This window comes from Colletotrichum orchidophilum, assembly GCF_001831195.1.
Source record: "Colletotrichum orchidophilum strain IMI 309357 chromosome Unknown Scaffold_50.1, whole genome shotgun sequence".
In the NCBI taxonomy this organism is placed as follows: Eukaryota; Fungi; Ascomycota; class Sordariomycetes; order Glomerellales; family Glomerellaceae; genus Colletotrichum; species Colletotrichum orchidophilum.
The window spans coordinates 1-19,108 of NW_019173006.1; the positions used below are offsets into that span (position 1 = coordinate 1).

At 47.8% G+C, this 19,108-nt stretch overlaps 9 protein-coding genes across 9 annotated transcripts; 4 read left to right on the forward strand and 5 right to left on the reverse strand.

Annotated features, from left to right (window-relative positions):
- Nucleotides 1-1,466: 1,466 nt before the first annotated feature.
- CORC01_06573 (acetamidase) lies at nucleotides 1,467-1,966 on the forward strand (the record flags this gene model as incomplete). The annotated part of the gene is made up of 2 exons (XM_022618213.1): nucleotides 1,467-1,497; nucleotides 1,569-1,966. The coding sequence occupies 2 exons, from the start codon at nucleotides 1,467-1,469 to the stop codon at nucleotides 1,964-1,966; spliced, it is 429 nt and encodes a 142-aa protein (XP_022475211.1).
- Nucleotides 1,967-2,882: 916 nt separating this feature from the next.
- On the reverse strand, nucleotides 2,883-4,628 carry CORC01_06574 (uncharacterized protein; the record flags this gene model as incomplete). The annotated part of the gene is made up of 2 exons (XM_022618214.1): nucleotides 2,883-4,272; nucleotides 4,399-4,628. 2 exons carry the CDS (start codon nucleotides 4,626-4,628, stop codon nucleotides 2,883-2,885), a joined length of 1,620 nt encoding a protein of 539 aa, XP_022475212.1.
- A 641-nt stretch (nucleotides 4,629-5,269) lies between these two features.
- On the forward strand, nucleotides 5,270-6,333 carry CORC01_06575 (uncharacterized protein; the record flags this gene model as incomplete). Its single annotated transcript, XM_022618215.1, has 2 exons — nucleotides 5,270-6,168; nucleotides 6,234-6,333. The coding sequence occupies 2 exons, from the start codon at nucleotides 5,270-5,272 to the stop codon at nucleotides 6,331-6,333; spliced, it is 999 nt and encodes a 332-aa protein (XP_022475213.1).
- Nucleotides 6,334-7,556: 1,223 nt separating this feature from the next.
- On the reverse strand, nucleotides 7,557-8,330 carry CORC01_06576 (major facilitator superfamily transporter; the record flags this gene model as incomplete). The annotated part of the gene is made up of 3 exons (XM_022618216.1): nucleotides 7,557-7,935; nucleotides 7,990-8,042; nucleotides 8,112-8,330. The coding sequence occupies 3 exons, from the start codon at nucleotides 8,328-8,330 to the stop codon at nucleotides 7,557-7,559; spliced, it is 651 nt and encodes a 216-aa protein (XP_022475214.1).
- A 1,420-nt stretch (nucleotides 8,331-9,750) lies between these two features.
- CORC01_06577 (yellow-1) lies at nucleotides 9,751-11,636 on the forward strand (the record flags this gene model as incomplete). The annotated part of the gene is made up of 3 exons (XM_022618217.1): nucleotides 9,751-10,621; nucleotides 10,685-10,965; nucleotides 11,544-11,636. The coding sequence occupies 3 exons, from the start codon at nucleotides 9,751-9,753 to the stop codon at nucleotides 11,634-11,636; spliced, it is 1,245 nt and encodes a 414-aa protein (XP_022475215.1).
- Nucleotides 11,637-12,161: 525 nt separating this feature from the next.
- On the forward strand, nucleotides 12,162-13,593 carry CORC01_06578 (uncharacterized protein; the record flags this gene model as incomplete). The annotated part of the gene is made up of 4 exons (XM_022618218.1): nucleotides 12,162-12,586; nucleotides 13,061-13,151; nucleotides 13,214-13,381; nucleotides 13,447-13,593. The coding sequence occupies 4 exons, from the start codon at nucleotides 12,162-12,164 to the stop codon at nucleotides 13,591-13,593; spliced, it is 831 nt and encodes a 276-aa protein (XP_022475216.1).
- Nucleotides 13,594-15,725: 2,132 nt separating this feature from the next.
- CORC01_06579 (uncharacterized protein) lies at nucleotides 15,726-16,466 on the reverse strand (the record flags this gene model as incomplete). Its single annotated transcript, XM_022618219.1, has 2 exons — nucleotides 15,726-16,081; nucleotides 16,136-16,466. 2 exons carry the CDS (start codon nucleotides 16,464-16,466, stop codon nucleotides 15,726-15,728), a joined length of 687 nt encoding a protein of 228 aa, XP_022475217.1.
- A 682-nt stretch (nucleotides 16,467-17,148) lies between these two features.
- CORC01_06580 (uncharacterized protein) lies at nucleotides 17,149-17,915 on the reverse strand (the record flags this gene model as incomplete). Its single annotated transcript, XM_022618220.1, has 2 exons — nucleotides 17,149-17,606; nucleotides 17,669-17,915. 2 exons carry the CDS (start codon nucleotides 17,913-17,915, stop codon nucleotides 17,149-17,151), a joined length of 705 nt encoding a protein of 234 aa, XP_022475218.1.
- A 14-nt stretch (nucleotides 17,916-17,929) lies between these two features.
- Nucleotides 17,930-18,178, reverse strand: CORC01_06581 (uncharacterized protein; the record flags this gene model as incomplete). The annotated part of the gene is made up of 1 exon (XM_022618221.1): nucleotides 17,930-18,178. One exon carries the CDS (start codon nucleotides 18,176-18,178, stop codon nucleotides 17,930-17,932), a length of 249 nt encoding a protein of 82 aa, XP_022475219.1.
- Nucleotides 18,179-19,108: the final 930 nt, after the last annotated feature.

Below are 19,108 nucleotides of genomic sequence, written 5' to 3' on the forward strand. Positions count from 1 at the left end.
CCCTAACCCTAACCCTAACCCTAACCCTAACCCTAACCCTAACCCTAACCCTAACCCTAACCCTAACCCTAACCCTAACCCTAACCCTAACCCTAACCCTAACCCTAACCCTAACCCTAACCCTAAGTTTATTATTCTTAGGATATTTATTAATATATTTAGTTTAAAAATATTAATATTTTTATTAAAAAATATTAAGTCGTAGTATAAGTAATTAAAAGGGGGGAAAAAACGTAGAGCTATTAAGTTTTTAAAAAGGAGGAAAATATAATTAATATATAGTTCTTTAATTAAAAAGGTACCGTTTTTATATAACTTATATAAGGTAGTAAAAATAAATATTATTAATAGGATTTTAATTAAAGAGAATTTTAAAATAATAAAGGCTTTAAAATAGATTTATAAGGGAAAAACTAAAGAGGAGGTAATAGAGTTACTATTATTAACTTTTATAAAAAGGATTAAAATAGGGGATATTATTAAAATTAAATAAATAAAGGTTTCTAAGCGTTAAGGTCTTTTAATCGCTAATATTAATTAGAAGCGATTAAAACCTTAAGCCGTTAAAGTAGGCTATAGGTCTTTTAATTGCTAATATCGATCAAAAGCGATTAAAACCTTAGGGCGCTAAAATAAGCTATAGTTTATTTTTTATTATTATTAATTCTAAATAATTATAATTTTAAAATTTTAAATTAATACTAACTTTTTATATATAATTAAATATTTAATTTAATATTAATTTAAATTATATAAAAATTATTTTTTAATTTTTAATTTTTTTTGACTTTTATAAATTAATTTTTCTTTTTTTTTCTTAAAACCTAACCCTTTGGGTCTTAATTGATATACTACGGCGAATTAATGTATTTTATAAATAGTAACTAAGTACTCTTTATTAAATATAAACGGTTCTATTATATATAAAAATCCTATAGAAATATATAGCCTATTATATAATAATCGTAAGATAATACGATAATAAATAATATAAATCTTTAAAAATAATAAGCTATATTAATTATAATTAAAATTAAATACTATTAAGCGGGTAATTATCTTAGCTACGGCATTATATTAAACGTTAAAACTATTACTTTTCTTAATTATAATAGTAAGCGTTATTTAGTCTATAATACGTTAAGCCCGCACCCTATTGCAAAACCATAGCAATCTTAACTATTATTTTATAATAATAACTTAAAAAATAAATACTTATAACGTTATAAACGTTATAAGTTGATTAAAATAAATCGATATATATTAATTTCGTACTATTTACTCCGGAAAACGTTTATTAACTTTACCCTATATATTCTTTATTAACTCTACCCCTTTACTTTTACGCCCCATATTTATTTTATTAAGTATCTTTTACTAACTCTACTACAGTTCGTCGTATTCGCTATGTTAGGCGGCGAGGAGCCGCTCCCGCTAATGACTTTTCCACTAGAAGAGACGAACATATGGCCGCGCACGGTGGAGGGGGTTTGGGATGTAAGTTCAGCTTTTCGTGTTGTATATTCGATGTCTTGATGTCTAACATAACCGACCACCCTAGCTCAAAGCTCGTCGTAACTCCTACCGAGCCATGTATAACCAAGTTTGGCTCGACACCGGCAAGAATGACGGCCACCCGGTTGACGCGATACTGGGCCCCGTGGGCCCCGGCTGCGCACCGCCGCATGACCAGGCCAAGTACTGGAGCTATACGTCCCAATGGAACTTGTTAGAATATCCGGCCATCTCATTTCCAGTTAGCCATGTCGACCAGAATCTGGATCTTGCAGACGAATCTAATATTCCGAGTAATCCCGATGATGCGTTTAACCATGGGCTTTACACTGGCCCTGAGAGGTACAGAGACGCACCCATTTCGCTACAGCTGGTCACTCGGCGGTACCAGGACGAGAAATGCGTGGAGATCCTGCGAAAGGTCGAAATAGCTATGGGGAAAAGTCATTAACGTGTAGAGAGGTTGTATGGTACAGCAGAGACGTCTTCACATATAAAAGATTTCGGCGTGAGCTGCATATTTGGCACACAAAAGATGCAAGTGTAAATTGGGTGTCAAATCCATGTCAGTAAGAGATTTCAGTAGGAGGCTTATCTCCTCCTAGCCTCCCCGATTTGAACGCCGAGAGCGCGAATAGGAATTCAATGAGGTGCAGCGCAGTGATTCAGTCAGGTAATGTTCCCGTAGAAGTCAAGCGCGAGGGCGAGGCAAACAGCCACAGGCGGAGGCAGACACACTGTAAACGACAATAGCGGTAGCGGTTACGAAGAGAACAGAGCAACATGAGCGATAGACAGTATGATCGAACAAACTGAAAGTAAATACTGTAGAGATTGTTTGACTCGAAGGCCTGCATCAAATTACACAGATCCACGTCGCTCAGAAACCCGAGCAGTATGGCCTAGTTTGACCCGGATCGCATGGTTGGTTGGATTCAAGAGGAGATTCGAAGACACACATGATGAAAGATCAGCATGGAAGAAAAAGAAGGACATCTACGACGAGGTTTGATTTTCTCCAACTATTCTGACCAGATTCTCTGTCGTCCTCTGACAACTGTGCCTTTCATCCCTAGTTCAAACTCCGCAGATTGCATTGAGGGCCTGCGATTTCAAGCGAGATCTGGGGAGAAAGGTCGAAGTCTGAGAGCTTGACAGTGGACCAGACCACTGGAATTTATGAAAGCCGTGTGTTTAATTTCGAATTCATGGAAACAAACGCACCCCAAAGCCGAGACATGAGGCGTCTCCGCTTTAAGAACAACCACTCATGAGAAGCCAAATCCACTAATGGAATACACCGCATAGGTCGGCAGAACGCCTTGCGGCGACAGCTCTGCATGTCTCCAGCTTTCATCAGTGAGCTATCATCCGTGAGGCTCCTCTGGGATTTCGGCCAGAAATTCTTCAAGCCGTCTGTATGACTCTGCGCGCACCTCTGCCGCCTCCTCGACCTGGCCGGCGCGTACAAGCACGTCCTCAAATTGCCACATCTCATACACAATCTGGGAACCCAGGCGGCCTTGGCCGTACTCTCTGAGAGCCAAGATGGTTCTCATCTTGCCAGTTGGAGAATCGGCATCCTCCCTCCATTGAGTCTCAAAATCCATCATTACTCTGGTGATATAAGCCATGATACGGGCTTGCAAGCGAGGGATATCCATGCCGGGATGAACCGGCATTGAGGCGTCGTCTTGAAGCACTTGACTTTTCAACCAAGCCGAGAGGACACGCACCCTCATTGTCGAGTCCGCGGGGACCTCGTCGAGCATCTGGGTGACCCCTGCAAGACTTTCCTGCTTCAAGTGGTTGAAGCTAGCAGGCTGTGAAGTTCCATCGCCACGCATACCAATGCCGTTGAATATCAGCTCATGCTTCGGCCAGAGCTTGTCAGTTGCTACTTCGACGTCATTATGGACTAACGTTCTGTTGACCTTGTCATGGATTTTGGCGAACCATTTGTCCGAATGACGCGCGATCTCAGGATCAAGTTTGACAATATCTGAGTCCCAGACGAGCTGGTAGTAGAGCAATAGGTACTCCGGGTCGAAGCGGGTGAACGTCAGATCCGCGTTTATCGACCACGCTCGCTCGAGCACTTCCGGCCGGACAGGAATGCTGTCGTGCTGCCATGCCTGCAGCAGGTCTTGCAGTCGAAGCAGTACCTTTGACACCGGTCTCCTGCCAGCAAGACTTATGAGATGGTGCAAAAGTATATGGCCGAGATTTGCCTGGCGGAGGAGGGCGATATTGTGGAAGATCTCGAGGGTATTCCAAATGAAGAGCGGCCCTGCTGCGTCAAGCAGAGTTTCTGCCTGGAGGAACGCCTTGCGAGCTAGACGACCAGCCAAGACACCCTGATCGCGATCAAGAAGGCCCAGTATAAGTTTGAAAGCGAAACTCAGCTGCTCGGGGTTGTTTAAATCGCGTGGCGGGGGCTTAATTGACGATTCAGGCGAGAGACTTGATGCCCCTGGGGGTGATGGCAGCGAATGTTCAACCGTGCCAGGTTCGGCCCTGTCGAAAAAGGAAACAGTCCAATTTCTGATACTGGAAAGAAATGCTAGTTGGGCCGCATCAGAGGTACTTAGATGAAGGATACGAGGGGCCCTCGAGACTGTAGCAGCCTCGACCAGTGCAGTTGACGGCGGCCCAGAATCTCGCGGCAGTTGAGGACCGACATCCTTGCCTCGCCGGTCCCGACGAACATTCTTCTGGAATCCCCATTTGGTGAAGCGTTTTTTGTACATTTGCACTCTTTTTGTAGGACGCTTGTCAGCTCACATGGGGTCTCTTTGATGCCAGAAGCGGCAGACCAGTCGCAGGCATCCAACAAGGGCCCTGAAAAAGGTAATGTCCGCAACATGTGCGGGCGCAACTTACGTGGCTCTGAAATTGTAATTCTCCTCCATCGCTCTCATTAGATACTTGAGACTTCTGCGCTCTCTGACGTACATGCGCTCAATAATTGGGTATACGGCCGTCCATTCTCTTTCATCGTGTTGTATCGGCAATGCGGTGCATGCCGAAGCTGGGCGCAAGTGAGTATCTGACTGGGGCATTCTCGGGAGCAACGGTCGCTGGCCTGGAGCCATTGAAGCCGGGGCGGTCATCGTGATAATACGGTTATCGCAGCATCAAATCATGCCTCCGTCACAGAGGTCATGGACGAGATAAGACAGTCAGGTGTGTCAGGGAACTTTTCCAGAGAACACCATTCGTCCGCAGGGGGCGCAGCGAAGGATCCAAGCTAACGAATTTCAGAATGAATACCCATGTCAGCGCCACAGGAACTACGGTGAGCCTGTCCAATGACATTGTAAGAAAAAGTTCTTTGTCTCACGACGAAAAAGGTCCCCCGGACGCTGGGATCTACATAGCTTGGAGGTGACGAATGAGCGTAGTGGGAAAAGTTCCGCATCGTTGCCGGAACATTGCTCAGCGATCTCGGGATCCGTAGCTCTAAAGACGGGGACGAACGAGATGGACGAAAAAAGTTCCCGGTTGTTCCTATTTGTGTCATTGGAAGTTTTATCCAACGGACCATTGCAAAATATAAAAGGGTCGTGAGCCCTCATGTTGAAAGATGTCCCAGAAGAAGACATCTTATCAGCAGCATTATCCCCATCACCGCCACCATCAGCAGCAAATTTTTATCATTCGCAGCACCAAGCAAGAATTTCTTGTTCCAATTATTCCAATACACAATTGCTGCTGTTTTGGCTTTATTCGGCCTTCCCGATTCATAGTCGTCATGTCCGCGCAAATGCAAGACCAAGCCGCATCGGAGACGAGCCTTTTGACATCTTTCCGCAAAGCTGTATTCAGCTCCGTGCCCCCCATCCCCGGAGCCATCAACCTCAAAGGCCAGTCCGGCATTATTACTGGCTCTAATGCTGGTATTGGCCTCGAAGCCGCCCGACAATTTCTTCAAAAAGGCCTTACTCACATCATACTGGCAGTCCGCTCACGGAGCAAGGGCGAGAACGCGGCGGAGCTACTTGCACGCCAGTTTCCTGCAGCCGACATCCAAGTCTGGCTGCTAGATATGGAATCCGATGCATCAGTGCGAAGCTTCGCTCGCCGCTGCGAGTCTCTTGAGCGGATCGACTTTCTCATTCTCAATGCCGGTGTCGGTAAAATGACGTTCGAGAAGAGCAACGAAGGCAGGGGTCGCGAAGTGACTCTCCAAGTCAACTACATCAACACCATGCTTCTCGCCATCCTTATGGTTCCGGTTCTAAAGGCCAAGGCTCAAGGTCGGCCCAATCGCTTGACCGTTGTCGGCTCCGATATGTCCTACTGGGTTACATTGCCGGAGACATCTGGGTCTCTCCTCGATGCACTCGATACCAAGGAGGGATACAACGGAATGCAGCACTACGGCAAGACCAAATTGCTTTTAGTAATGGGAGTTGCCAAGCTAGCGCAGACCGTCACGGCAGACAAGGTCATTATCAACTACCTCAACCCTGGCGCTACCAAAGGCACCGGTCTAAACCGCGAGGCATCGGGTGTCTGGAAGATCGTCCCGTTCGTTATGGATCGCGTGATCGGGCGAGAAGTTATTGATAGTGCCAGGCAGTACCTTCACTCGGCAGTGGTTCTGGAAAAAGAGTCACATGGTTCCTTTACCGACTTTGTCATCCGGCCGTAAGTTCCTGCTCCACGAGACTTCGCGCCGAAGTCTTCCACATGTCTTATTAACGCAGCCACAGTTATCCTAAGCTCATGTACACTGAAGCTGGTCGAAATAAAATGAACCGTCTGTGGGAGGAGACTTTGTCGGAGCTTGGGTTGAGTACGCACTCCATCTAGTATTATTTTGAGGAACAGAGTGGCGAGGGTTACCGTTATCTCTGCATGCCGGTTCTAGAAAGATATCAACCGTAGGTTCTGGTGGAATACAAAGGCCTGGTTTGATCATGTGCACCATAGACTTCTGCTGCTTTTCAAACATCAAATATATTTAATTCTTACCTCAAGGCGTCCCGTCGTAATATCAGTTTTTCTTGTTGCAAAATTCCCCTAGTGATCTCTGGCAATTTATTTACACAAAGTGTAGGGATGCCGTTTTCGGAGCCATGCTGGTCTTAGGACCAATGCTTTCAGACTTCTGCGGCAGTTTTGAAAGAAATCTCAATCGAAGAACCAAGCGTATCAAAGTTACTTTCTAATGTGGTTTTGCTGTCGGGGTGGAAGGTGGGCACAGACGACGACGAGGGCGACGACGAGGGCGATGACGAGGGCGACAACGAGGGCGACAACGACGGTGCCAATCACGATAGTTGCGAAGCTAATAAGAGCGATCACGATAAGGATGACAGCGAGGGGGACGATAACGAAAAGTATATTACCTTATCGAAAGGAATTTACATATTATAAAGAGAAATGATGCTGTTAAAACAGGACGATAGGTGTTTGACTCAATATACATAGTTATCCGCCTGGACAGAAAAGGCTTTCTAATATTTGGCAGTTTCACACTTGCTTCGGCGGCGAATGTTTCGGCCGTACTTGAAAAATTCCCATGGCCCGGGAAGTAAGATGAGTCAGACGAACCCTAGAAGGCTCGTGGCCCAACCTATGCCGAGCCTCTGGTACACTACATGATACATGTATCAGTGGGAGGTCTTCAATGAAAATGAAGGAATGAGTGAGTACTCACTTTGGAGAGAAAAGAACGGGAAGGCGGCAGCAAGGGTATACCTTGCCAGGCTATTAGCACTCGCTGCAGTTGCGACATTGGTTCGATGATGTGTGTCTCCAAGATATTGAATTGAGCTGACGGTCAATGAATTATTACCCCAGCCAAAGACTGCAACTGCCACAATTGATAAGGCAACATGCACATCTGAGCGATCCGTCCATCCAATCCAAAACAAGCTGATAGGCAGGCCCAAAGATCCCATCATAGCAGGGTAAAGTCGAAGCTCTGGTGGTATCTCGCCTGGCGGAAAGCTTCGAGCTTTAGGCTGGTAGAGATATCGGTCGCAAAGGACCAAGGTCACACAACCAAGAACACACCCGAATGCAATGGCCTAGAAGACTAGACCTGACTCTGTGAGACTGAAGTTATGTGTCGCCCCGAAAACGTGGAAGAAAGCCCCAAAGAACATAAACAGTGTTCCGAACATGCAGCCACATACAAAGAAAGTATTGACACGATGGGTTCTGTGAAAAGCATCCGTAGGGGTCGAAATAGACGGACAGTGACGAATTGCCGAATTCATTGTTGAGGTGGGGATCGGTTCGGGTTTATCGAGGCCGAGTTGCTTTCGACGGCGTCGTAGTAAGACGGGGTGATACGACTCGCCAGCGACAAAAAGCCACATTGCCGAAAATACGGAGAAGAACACTATGGTATACTGTGTCCAGCGCCAATCTTTCCTGTCAACTATTAAAGACCCCAGAACTAGCCTTCGACCTATTATGTCAGCACCCCTCAAGTTCGCGAGTTTTGCTGCGTCTTACCCGAGGCCAGGTCCCAGAAACGGACTCAGGATGAAAATTGTTGATGGTAACCCCTCTCAACAGGCAAGTAAGTTTCATTCAAGACACCAGAGCCTACGGCCAAAACAGGCCCGTAGAAGAACCCAGACAAGAATCTGAGTATGCACAGCCCCGGTAAAGGTTTCGGTGAATCCTGCGCCCAGGGCGAAAAGACCGCCAAAGACTACGGCGATAATATGGACAGCCTGTCTACCGGCCGTTTCTGATAAGGGCCCGCCGAGTACGGGACCAAGTCCTAGTGCAAGCACGTAAAATGATAGTGGCAGGAAGGCAGCCGTGCTCGAGATATTGAACTCGTCCATGAACTGTGAACGAGCTGGGCTGACAATCGAGGTGCCTAAAGAACTAGAAAAATCAGTTAGGGAAAGGAAATTTGTAACCAAACATTGCTTCACCCACCAAGTAAAGCCAACGATGGAAATCATTGCAAGTTGCACATTCTTTTTCCACGAGGGCCAGTTGTATGGATTTGATGGGTTTTCTTCCCACTTCCATTTAGGAGATGCCTGCCTGCCCCCTTCGGGTTTGCCATCATCAGAGGTAGCTACGTTATCAGCCATTTCTGTCCTGTTAGAAGCGACAGAATCCGGTCGTATTATGATGGAAGGTATATCTAGCCCGAAAAACAGTTGTATGTCAAGACTTGTTTGTAGCAAAGAATGTCAGTCGATCTGGCGCAAGGACGTCATTAGCTTTCAACCCAACCCTGAACCAAAGTCGATGCCTTTGAATGATTGGGTCACACTGATCGTGTCTTCATACCATTTGATTATCAATCACCTTGATATGCAAGACTTGCCGTCAAAGACTACCGATTATGTCGACCGTTTAAACTTTATACGGTTGTCAGTAACCAAAGTCCAGGGTTAGGTACTAATAGAGCATGCATTTGACACTCCTGCCCAAGTGGGCTGCACCCCCACGCAGATATCAGTTCCCACCATCGGCACCCTGCCGTACTATTTCGAAGACACAACCCACTTCACGGTTATCCTGTCGCTTCAGCCAAGGAAATACGGCATCGTTTCTCGGACACACGTCTTGTTTAAACTCACAAGCGAATAGGCGCTCTCAGTAACCTTGAAAGAGGGACTCACAGGGGCCGCTTTCTCACAGGGTTGCAAGCCCTACAGTTCGGGGCAGCTACGTCAAAATTTCGTCTTGCGCCGTCTGAGTTGAATAAACATCGACACTGAATTTGTCAGCTTTGTATAACGGAGGGATTGATTGCTCCAGATACCATGAAGAGAAGCTGTATGTAAACCACTACCAATGACCCCCCAGCGACTATGAGAGCAAGCATTGCAGCAAGCCGTTCTATTATAACCACACGTTTCTGTCCTCCACTATCTTCTCCTTTACCTAGCGTACGAAAGGCGCCGCTAAGACTTTTTCGATATAGCGCATAAAGAAATACTGGAGTCGACAAAGATTCCGCCTTTTGCATCGACTCCTCTGGCAAGCATACCAGCTTCTGTCAGCGCGGCCAAGGCCACTTTCAAGTCTGGCAAGACAAGGAATGTGGAATACCGCCTTGTCCAACTTCGAAAATTGTACTGGGGACTTAAAGACAGAACTGACCTGTTTCGGAAGGCCCTCAAATACGATCTTAACCGCCCTCCCTACGACGTCCATGTTTCTGACATTGACTGAAGCATTTCCGACTGCATGTTCGCCATTCAGAACTTGACGACGTGAGTACAGGATGACAAGAACATTGACATGTTCCTTCCCTTTTCGCTTCTTCGACCGCGGATCAGAAAAGAACCCCTGGGCACGGTTCTTATTATCGGAACATACAACTTTCCGGTGCAGCTGAACATTTGTCCCCTCATTGGTGCGATAGCCGCCGGCTGCACCGCTGTTGTGAAACCTTCCGAGAACGCCCCCGCAACGGCTACGGTTCTCAAGGGTATCATCGACGACTACCTGGACACCGACTCTTACAAGGTCGTTAACGGTGCCGTGCCTGAGACCACTGCTCTCCTGGACCAGAAACGGGACAAGATTCTGTATACTGGCAAGGTCAACGTTGCCAAGATCATCTCCAGAAAGGCTTCAGAGACGCTTACGCCCGTGTGCCTCGAGCTTGGCGGCAAGAATCCAGCATTTGTCACCAGCAATGCAGACCTTCGTCTTGCTGCCCGAAGGCTCTTGTGGGGAAAGACGCTCAACGCCGGACAAGTATGTCTGTCCCACAATTACGTTCTCATCGAGAGAGGACTAGTCAAGAATTTTTTCAAGTTTGTACGAGAATCCTACGCCGAATTCTTCCCCAAAGGCGCCAAGGAGAACCCAGACTTCTGCCGCATCATCAAAACCCAACATTTCGATAGGATGAAGAGCATATTGGATATCACGCGCGGCCAGAAGGTTTTAGGGGGAGACACTGACCGCAATGACTTCTACATCGAGCCAACGGCCGTTCTCGTCGATGATTTCCATGACATCATGGTTCAGGAGGAATCCTTCGGTCCGATATGGGCGATCGTTCCATTCGATAGTCTTGAGGATGCGATTGCTATGGCAAATGAGACCGACTCTACGCCACTTGCACTGATGGCCTTTGGCAGTCCATCGGAAAGTGAGAAAGGTAAGCAATCGTGTCTATACTAGGAAAAGGTCTTGATGGACACAACTAATATGTTGAGAATAGTACTGTCCAGTGTTACATCTGGAGGGGCGACACCCAATAACGCCTTCATGCACGCCGCAGTCCACACCTTCCCCTTCGGCGGCGTAGGTTACTCTGGCTCTGGCTCTTACCGTGGGAAAGCGTCGTTTGAATGCTTCACACATCGTCGCAAAACCGCAGAGACTCCCAGCTGGGCGGACAAGATCTTTCGTGTTCGCTACATGCCCTGCTTGGAGTCGGAACTGAGGATGTCACAGTGGCTAAGTGATGTCAAGCCGGATTTCAATCGTCGCGGAAGACAGGTCTTGGGGTTGAGATCATGGGCTTGGAAGATATTCAGACTGGGAAGTGCTTCTGGCCGAGGTACACTGCTGCGCTGGATTATTGTTGCGGCGAGTTGCTTTGCTGCTGCCAATGCGACCGGTCTTGGGCCTAAATTTATAATCCCAAAGGTATCAATCGCATAGGATAAAATGCAGCAACGTGTCTTCGTCAAAGACATAACCCGCAGCCTAATTATCACGATTTGTTTGACATAGCTAGTCCGCTAGATTATCGACTGGTCTCAATTCCGTCGAAATACCCGCTCCACATTGTTCGTTGCAGAATTGCTGAGTTAAATTGCACCACATCTCAATTGAAATAAATTTTGATGCTATGAGAGGACCGACACAAGTGGGCCCAGAGTGTCGTTCATTCGATGAGAGCTGAGATAAAGTCATCGGAAGTTCTCATTCATGACTTTGAGGCGCTCAAGACATGTACCAGGGTATCACTTGCCGTGCAACAGTCCCGAAGATAGAGTCAGAACTTGGCAAACCCAAACGAAACTGACTCAACATGGTTTAGTGGCATGTAAAAAACTGATTTGACCCAGTAGATCCACGAGGCGAGTGGTCCTGGTCTAATGACCACCCTGGATACTACCGGGGTCCGGACAGCAGCATTGTTCGAGCCGACCCGCGATAAGTAGCTGCATGGTGCCAGATAGAGTTCGCTCGCTAGGTAATCACGACGGCTGAGCCCGTGGTTTCCCGTCCTTTCACGCGCTTTCTGATCGACTTGCCGTCCAAGTGTGCTTGGACAAGTAGCTCGGGACGAAGGCAGACCCCGAATATCCTGCTTGCCGCCCGCTTACATACGCTCTGAATTGACGAATTCGGACACGGTTCGGCATCGCATCACTACAAGCCATGATAATGCAAACTTATTACCTCGTTTCGTAGGCAATGCTCATCACGGAAACCATCGCGGTCGTGTCACAATCATGGTAGATACTGTACCCTGTCTTGCCCTGCAGAAGCAACGCGGTGTTATGGAGCCAGAGGAATCAATGCTCAGTGAGGGAGGAAAACAATATAAAATTTCATAAAACGCCCCTGAAGAGGAAGGGAAAGAAGAAAGGACAATTTCTTTGATCATCATTTCCTTTGGTCATCCTCCAAGCCATTATTGATACACTCCACGTACCCAAAATTCTTCATTATCCCCAGTCATCATGGGCTCTCTCCCAGTCAGTGCTGAGCTCCTCGTCATCGGCGCAGATCCTGTTGGCCTCTTTGCCGCCTTTTGTCTCGGTCAAATAGGGATTCGCGTCACCGTCCTAGAGAAGGAAAGCGGCCTCTCCCAGCTTCCTCGAGCCTGTATGTTCTATCCCCAGCCACAGTTCGCTCTGGCGGACGCTGGAATATGGAAAGCCATCATCAAAGGCGGCGGTTTTCGATCCACTGGGATTGACATACGTCTTCCGCCAACTCCAGATGGGAACGATCGAAAGGTTCCAGGCCAGATTGTTGGGTCTTTCCCCAAAGACCCGAACCATGACCCTCTTGGCACATCTGTCAGACCACCGGCAATCAGCATGCTCAACATGGCCCAACCCGAATTCACAAAGATCTTGATGCAAAGCGCTCTCGAGACTGGGTATGTGCAGATGGTCTTCAACAAAGAATTAGTTACAATTTTGGACGACGGCTCAACCGGTTCAAACGTGGTGGTTTCAGTCAAGGACATCTAGACGGGGCTTCTCGAGGAACAGACAGCATCTTTTCTTGTTGGATCGGATGGCGGCAGATCACGGATAAGATCCCTGCTCGGCATATCCTTTCCAGGCCACACCTGGCCCGAGAAGCTTATCGCGACTGATGTCTGGCTTAATAATACCGAAAATAGTCCTATAACAACCACTTTGCTGATGGAGCCGATACATTACACCATTATTACCCCATTTACGCCGCCTGTCATCGGCGAGGTGACCAAGTGGAGGCTGACCTTTGCCGTCGACCCGAAAGAGCTTACCCAAAAGACCGACTAAGAGCTGCTGTCGGAGGAATACATATCCTTTCACTACGACCCCGCTTTGGCCGGCCCACGCCCAATCGCTTACAAGATTGAAAGAGCAGCAACTTACACCATCCATCAACGCTTGGCTTCTAAATTGAGACATGGAAGGTGCCTCTTGGCCGGGGATGCGGTACATGTGAACAATGTAAGCAACACTCTTTCTGGGGGGGGGGACACAATACTGATTACCTTGTCTTCGAATAACAGGTTATTGGTGGTCTGGGGTTGAGCAACTGTCTGATGGAAGCTGTGGCTCTCAGCGATGCTCTCATCTTGGTCCTGGAGGAGGGCAAACCTGCCAATCCTGTGCTGACCATGCACTCTGACGAGCGTCGTCAGGTCTTTCAGTTCTTCATCGACCCCGTGTCGTCGTGGGTAGTTCCATCCACCTTTCTACCACATAAGATTTGTCAAAGTAGACTGACGGGAGTCATATACAGAGCAAACTTAGAATACAGGCAGGCGAGCATGATGACTGGTTCTTCCGCTGCTTGAAAGATACTTCGAGTGCTGCGTTCGAGAGATGGATCGATATGATGGAGAATTTCTGGCCCACGCGAATAAAAGATATGGCCAAGGTCATGTGACACCTCAGGCAGGTTTCAGATTATCTGTGAGAGACGGGCACAGTCAATCCGCATTTGGAGACACAAGGCACATACCACTACAGGCGGTTACACCAAATGCCTCCGTACTAAGAAGGCCCCTTGTATGATCCATTCGTCAGAGACCGCCTACTTGTGTTGTGCTATGGTCATCACCTTTTCTATAGATTGGGCATAATCTAGGTATGTAACCAGGATTGCCGTCGTCGTCGTCGTCTTCGTCGTCGCCGGTGTCGTCATCTAACCTTTCTCATTATTATTTTCCGTCCTTCTAATGTCGATAGCCATTTGATCGGAGTAATATTACACAGAAAATAGTATCACACTGACAGAAGAGAATTAGGTAGCCACATGTGTCAACCATGAACGTCCTGTAGGCCAGTCTAAGAACATAGTCTGGTCGAAAATCCGGGCGACAGGTTTAGGTTCACTTCAGAAGCATCAAATAACTTCAAGTCAAGATGCACTAAATAAACATGGGTACTCACTCCCTCAGGCTATGGCGAACTAACTCGAATTTTCTATCAAGACAACAAAGCCCACAAAGCATCCTCGGCATTCTCCTCCTTCACACCTCTAGGTTACCTGTCAATTCCGTAGTAATAATCCAACAGCGATCTCATCCGCCCAAGCTGAATTTCAAAACGATCGCCACTGACGGTGACGCAAGGGGCTGTGATTGTTCATTCCACCCAGAGACATGAGGCCCGACATATAAGGTAGTTCTTAACTTTGTCTGTTACTCGATTGACATTGTAGACGTCGCCGTCAACGTTGCCGCATCGTCGAGCCCTTAATATTTGGAAGCAGACATCCTCGACTATTCCCATCAGATCCGCCATGTTGCCGGTGTGAACCGGCAGCATGGGAGAACTGCCCATACCTCCGGCATTACAGGCGTCAATGATCGTTTTCACGCAGCTCACCTCACATCTTCCAGCCCTGGGCCTAGTGCACACAGAGTGCTGGCTAGCACGCGCCATGTCCTCGTGGAAGATGCGGTGTACGTAATCGACTCCTCTCTGCCTCAACTGCGAAATTGTTTCTGAGACCTTCGGTCAGAATGTGCCAAACGAGACACGACGTGGGTTCAAGGTTGAACTTACTCATGATCTCGTCGGTGTTCCAGGTACCTCGAAGTTGCAAGGGCAGACCATTCAGGCCCAACAGCTCACTTTTTTCGTTGACGCGATACCAGTAGCTCATTCATAACATGATGGTTTCGAAATCTGCCTTCGTCCGAGTTTCCCAAGCAAGCCAGAGGAGGAGATCCACGTTCGGCAGGCTCATGACAGACCACCCCCATGAATTCCACCAGGCAAACCGATGGTTGGCCGTCCAGTCCAAGTACCATGGTAGAAAGATTTCCATCATGTCGTACTTGTCTGCCGTAATTAGGAGGTCATGCAACTCGTCAATGGAAATTTCTTTCGGTATGTTCTCCCATCGGCCATGTATCATGGACAGGGGGAAGAAAAGCGGCTCCACGGGGTCATCTGGTAGGTTGACGACCCAGCCACCCTGGCTGTTGTTGACTTCCGATTTGCTTCTCACGCAAAATTGCCATGTGGTATACTTCGTCAGATGGCCCTATGAGTTGATCCAAGGATTGCCACATATCGTTGTCGTCGCTGTTTGGGGATCCGTTGCCATTGCTGTTGCCAGAGTTGGCGTGCGATGAAACAATCTCCGGCACGGCAGCGTCCTGAATGCTAACCATGCCGATAGTGGAGGTCGTAATGTCGATTGTGTCCCAAAACTTCCCCAAAAAACGATTCTTGGTTGACGGATTCATGCATGTGGTCGTCCTATGCTCGTCAGAATTAGAATGGGGAAAACGCGATGCCGCCTGCTGGATGCCTACCTTCGCATGGCTGGATCAATCTCCAAAGTGCAGGTACCGCTTTGTCGTCTGTGGGAACTGGAGTTGCTCCAATGCGTTCTGCGTTGTTTTGCGCAGAATGGAGATGTAGGCTGCCCAGCCCCAAAGTTCAACCACAGCCGTAATCACCCTTCCGGTCATTCCACCGCTTTCATAATGCCAATCCACTGATCAGTGCATTCTTTCGGAGGCGCTCTCGGATCCCTGGCTTCAAGGGTGAGCCAATGGTGCGCTAAACATTCCTAGTTAGTTCATCAATGTTGTAAAACGGGTTGGACCCATGTGTCGACACAACCGACTTGGATATCGTCTCAATGGTGTCAACGAGCTCCTTCACGGTGCCTAAGAATTGGGGTTCTCCAGATAATTGGGTCTCTCGAATAAGCATTAAAGATGATACAAAGTGTGTGATATTGGCGTCGTCGCAAGCCTCTATTAGAGATCCTACTATCATCGCGTGGCAATCCTTGTCATGGGTTTCGCACAAATTCCAGCCTCGAGACGTATGGACTTGAGACGTGTTGAGTGTTGAATTTAGATATGATATCAGCTGGGAGATGAACAGCCTTCTAGTACGCTTGATAAATTCTGTAAAGCATGTCAGCCTAGAGCTCGAATGGGGCTTGTCCAAAATCCATTAACCTTCCTGATCGAAGCCTTCAATAGTAGCGTAGTAGCATGGAGTGAGCGACAATTGGTTAGTGAGGTCTCCTCGTTCGTTGATGCAAGCAATTTCGCAATCCGCCTTGACGTGATCGGTGAGGATTTTTTCATGGCCAATGAGCCACGCAACATCTTGGCACAGAGACAGGTGGTCGGGACATTGGGAGATCCATTTCTGCAGCCAATGGGCCAGAATGAGCTTCACGACGTACTTGTCCATCAGACGTAACACCATGTAAAGCTCATCGGCGCTAAGGTGATCTGGCAGGTAGTTGGCGTGCCCATGAGCGGCTGCAATAATGAAGAACATGGCCCAAGGGTTGTCGTCGGGCAGGCTTACGACCCAAGCTGCGGCGGTGGTCCTACAACCAGCGTCAAGTCTCCCGCGTACTGCGAGAAGATCTCTGCGGTCGCCGCGGTCGGCGAGGTGGTCTTCTGCTTCAGGAACTGCCACATATTGTCTGCCCCGTGGTAGCTATGTTGGTCTGCATCGGAACTCTCGGATGCCATGATTATGACCTTCTGCGGCTCGTGTCAGCCTAAAGTCGACGATGCATGGAACGTTGACGAACCTTGGCTTCAAGCTGCTCTCTATGAAGGCTGTTTCTAACAAGACTTGGGATTTCTGTAGTCGTGGGAAGATAGGTCGTCCTGTGGTGGTGGGATTTTGCGAGTGGAAAGATGGAAGTTGAGGTGGACGAAAGGAATAAGCGCCTTCAATTTTTCGCATCAATACTCCGGCAAAAGGTGTTCAAACTTCCATTCTTTGTTATTCTTCACTGGTATATAAGAACATTGATCAATATTACCTGCGCACTCAATCGCGTTTAAATCCCGAATCCGCCACGCCGGGAGGTTTGCCGTCGTCAGGAGCCAACAGCCCAGCGCTTCGCGGATCCAAAGAATTAAACTATTCTCTCTCAATTTAAACTCTCAGAAACCTACAATCTCACACGCAGCGAAGACGGTTTGGCAGCTTCTGCGAAGAAACGTTAAACACCAGTTTTCTTCGCTTGGGCTCGCAAGTATTCCAAATGCTTATCAGTCACCGGGGAGTCGATATTGGCCACGAGACTCGTGACTTTATCCTTGATGTTTTGCAGGGGGTTGCAAGTATTGTGATTCGGATCGTCCAATGAGAACTTAATGGATTTGATCGCTGACAATAGGTCGTTGATACTTCCGAGATACTTAGGCGTGGCGCTTTGCAAAAGGGCCACATCCTGCAGGCCAATTTTGTGAACTTGCTGGATGAGGGAGCCGAGAACCAGCCTGATGCATTGATCCGGTGCCATTGAACGTCTATTATGAGAGCCGTAGCTGCCATAATAATCACATCCACCGTTATCTGGGCATTTGCACTTGCCATCCTTCAATGCGTTCTCGACGGCGTCATAAAGCATTCTGGTCATCTCGTGAATGACAGTTGCTCTGGTTGAGGCGATCGTTGCTATCGTCGTTGCGTATCAGCATACAACAACCCAAGAGCTCTGATCGTAACAAGCTACTTACCGAGGATTCCTGGAGGCTCCAGGAACGTGTAAGTGCTGAGAGCGATGCCATTGCCGTCAAGTGGCTCTCCCTCGTCATTGATCTTCGATTTGAGCAACAAGCTTTTCGCATGAATACGAAAGGTTTCCTCATGACCAAGTTCCCATGAGATCCACATGACGATCTCCTTGCCCTCGGTTGCCGATATTCCCGTGGCAGCGTATGGTCGGAACCATGTTGAAGCCCATGGACTCAGAGTCTGCGTCATGTCGTACTTCTCAGTCAACACCAACAACTGGTACAGGTGATCTTTTCCAAGGCTTTTGGGTATGTGTTGAAAGTGTCCATGTACAATACACAAGACCAGGAAGACGGGAGAAATAGAATCCTCCGGCATCTCAATTGTCCATGGAGCCTCATCCCTTGGCCTCGATTCAGCGAAACCAGTGAACAGCATCGCACGGAAGACGGATGACCACCGTGCAAGGGATCTCGAGCACACAACGGACTCGTACACACGCAGCTTCTCATCACTGCTGTCTCCAACCTTGAGAGTCAAATCACCACGAGAGTCAAATCACCACGAGAGTCAAAGTAGAAAGCAGGCCCGCCAGCGAGTGATTCCATTGCCGGTTTCATACATTCCCAGACGGCTGCATCTTTCGTATAACCACAGTCCACTGGCTTGTGTCTGGAAGATAAAAGGCATCAGCACTGTGTAACTCACGGCATTCCACGGTATTTGAGTACAGACGAGATGTTTCCGCCTGGCGGTATCTTTTCCACAGGGATGTAACAAAGTACACGCAACTTATTTTAGTACTACTTACGGAATCGATTTCTTCTTGCTCTTCTTACCCCTCGTGGAGGCTGATGGTGGAGCAGAGAAGATCCATTCGCCGACTTGACTCATGGTACCTGGTCGTACACCGGCAGCAGGAGTAGGATTCGGGAGATGTAGTAGTCCGTGCATCTCATGGCAGACTTGAGAATCATACAACAGTGACCATTTGCTCCTCTTTATATTATGCCGTAATCTTTGGGGCCCTTGCTGAGCAACCTGTTGGGAATAGGAGGGCTTGGTTCTATGAGCCAATCAATAGTTCCAAAACTAGATGGATTTTGAGCTAAAGCAGGAGGCCTACCATCGTTGATCAAGCTTTGTAATCGAGAGTGCGACAACCAATCGATTACAGTTCAATGATTAATCTTGTCCGTATAGGGGAACACGCATGCACTATGCTGTCATTCCCGCTGGGGAGGCTAAGCAGCCACAACATGCAATTCTACATTCGGCATCTGAGGCAGACCACAATGAGGTGCGTCTAATTCGCCCTTTGACATTTGCACTTTCCTAAGTACCACAGGGTGATGTATGCATTCTTCTCAAATCAAATCAGTGATGTGATCATGCAACTGAAGACTGGTCAGCTAAAGTTGTAGTTGTTGGATTTTAAATCA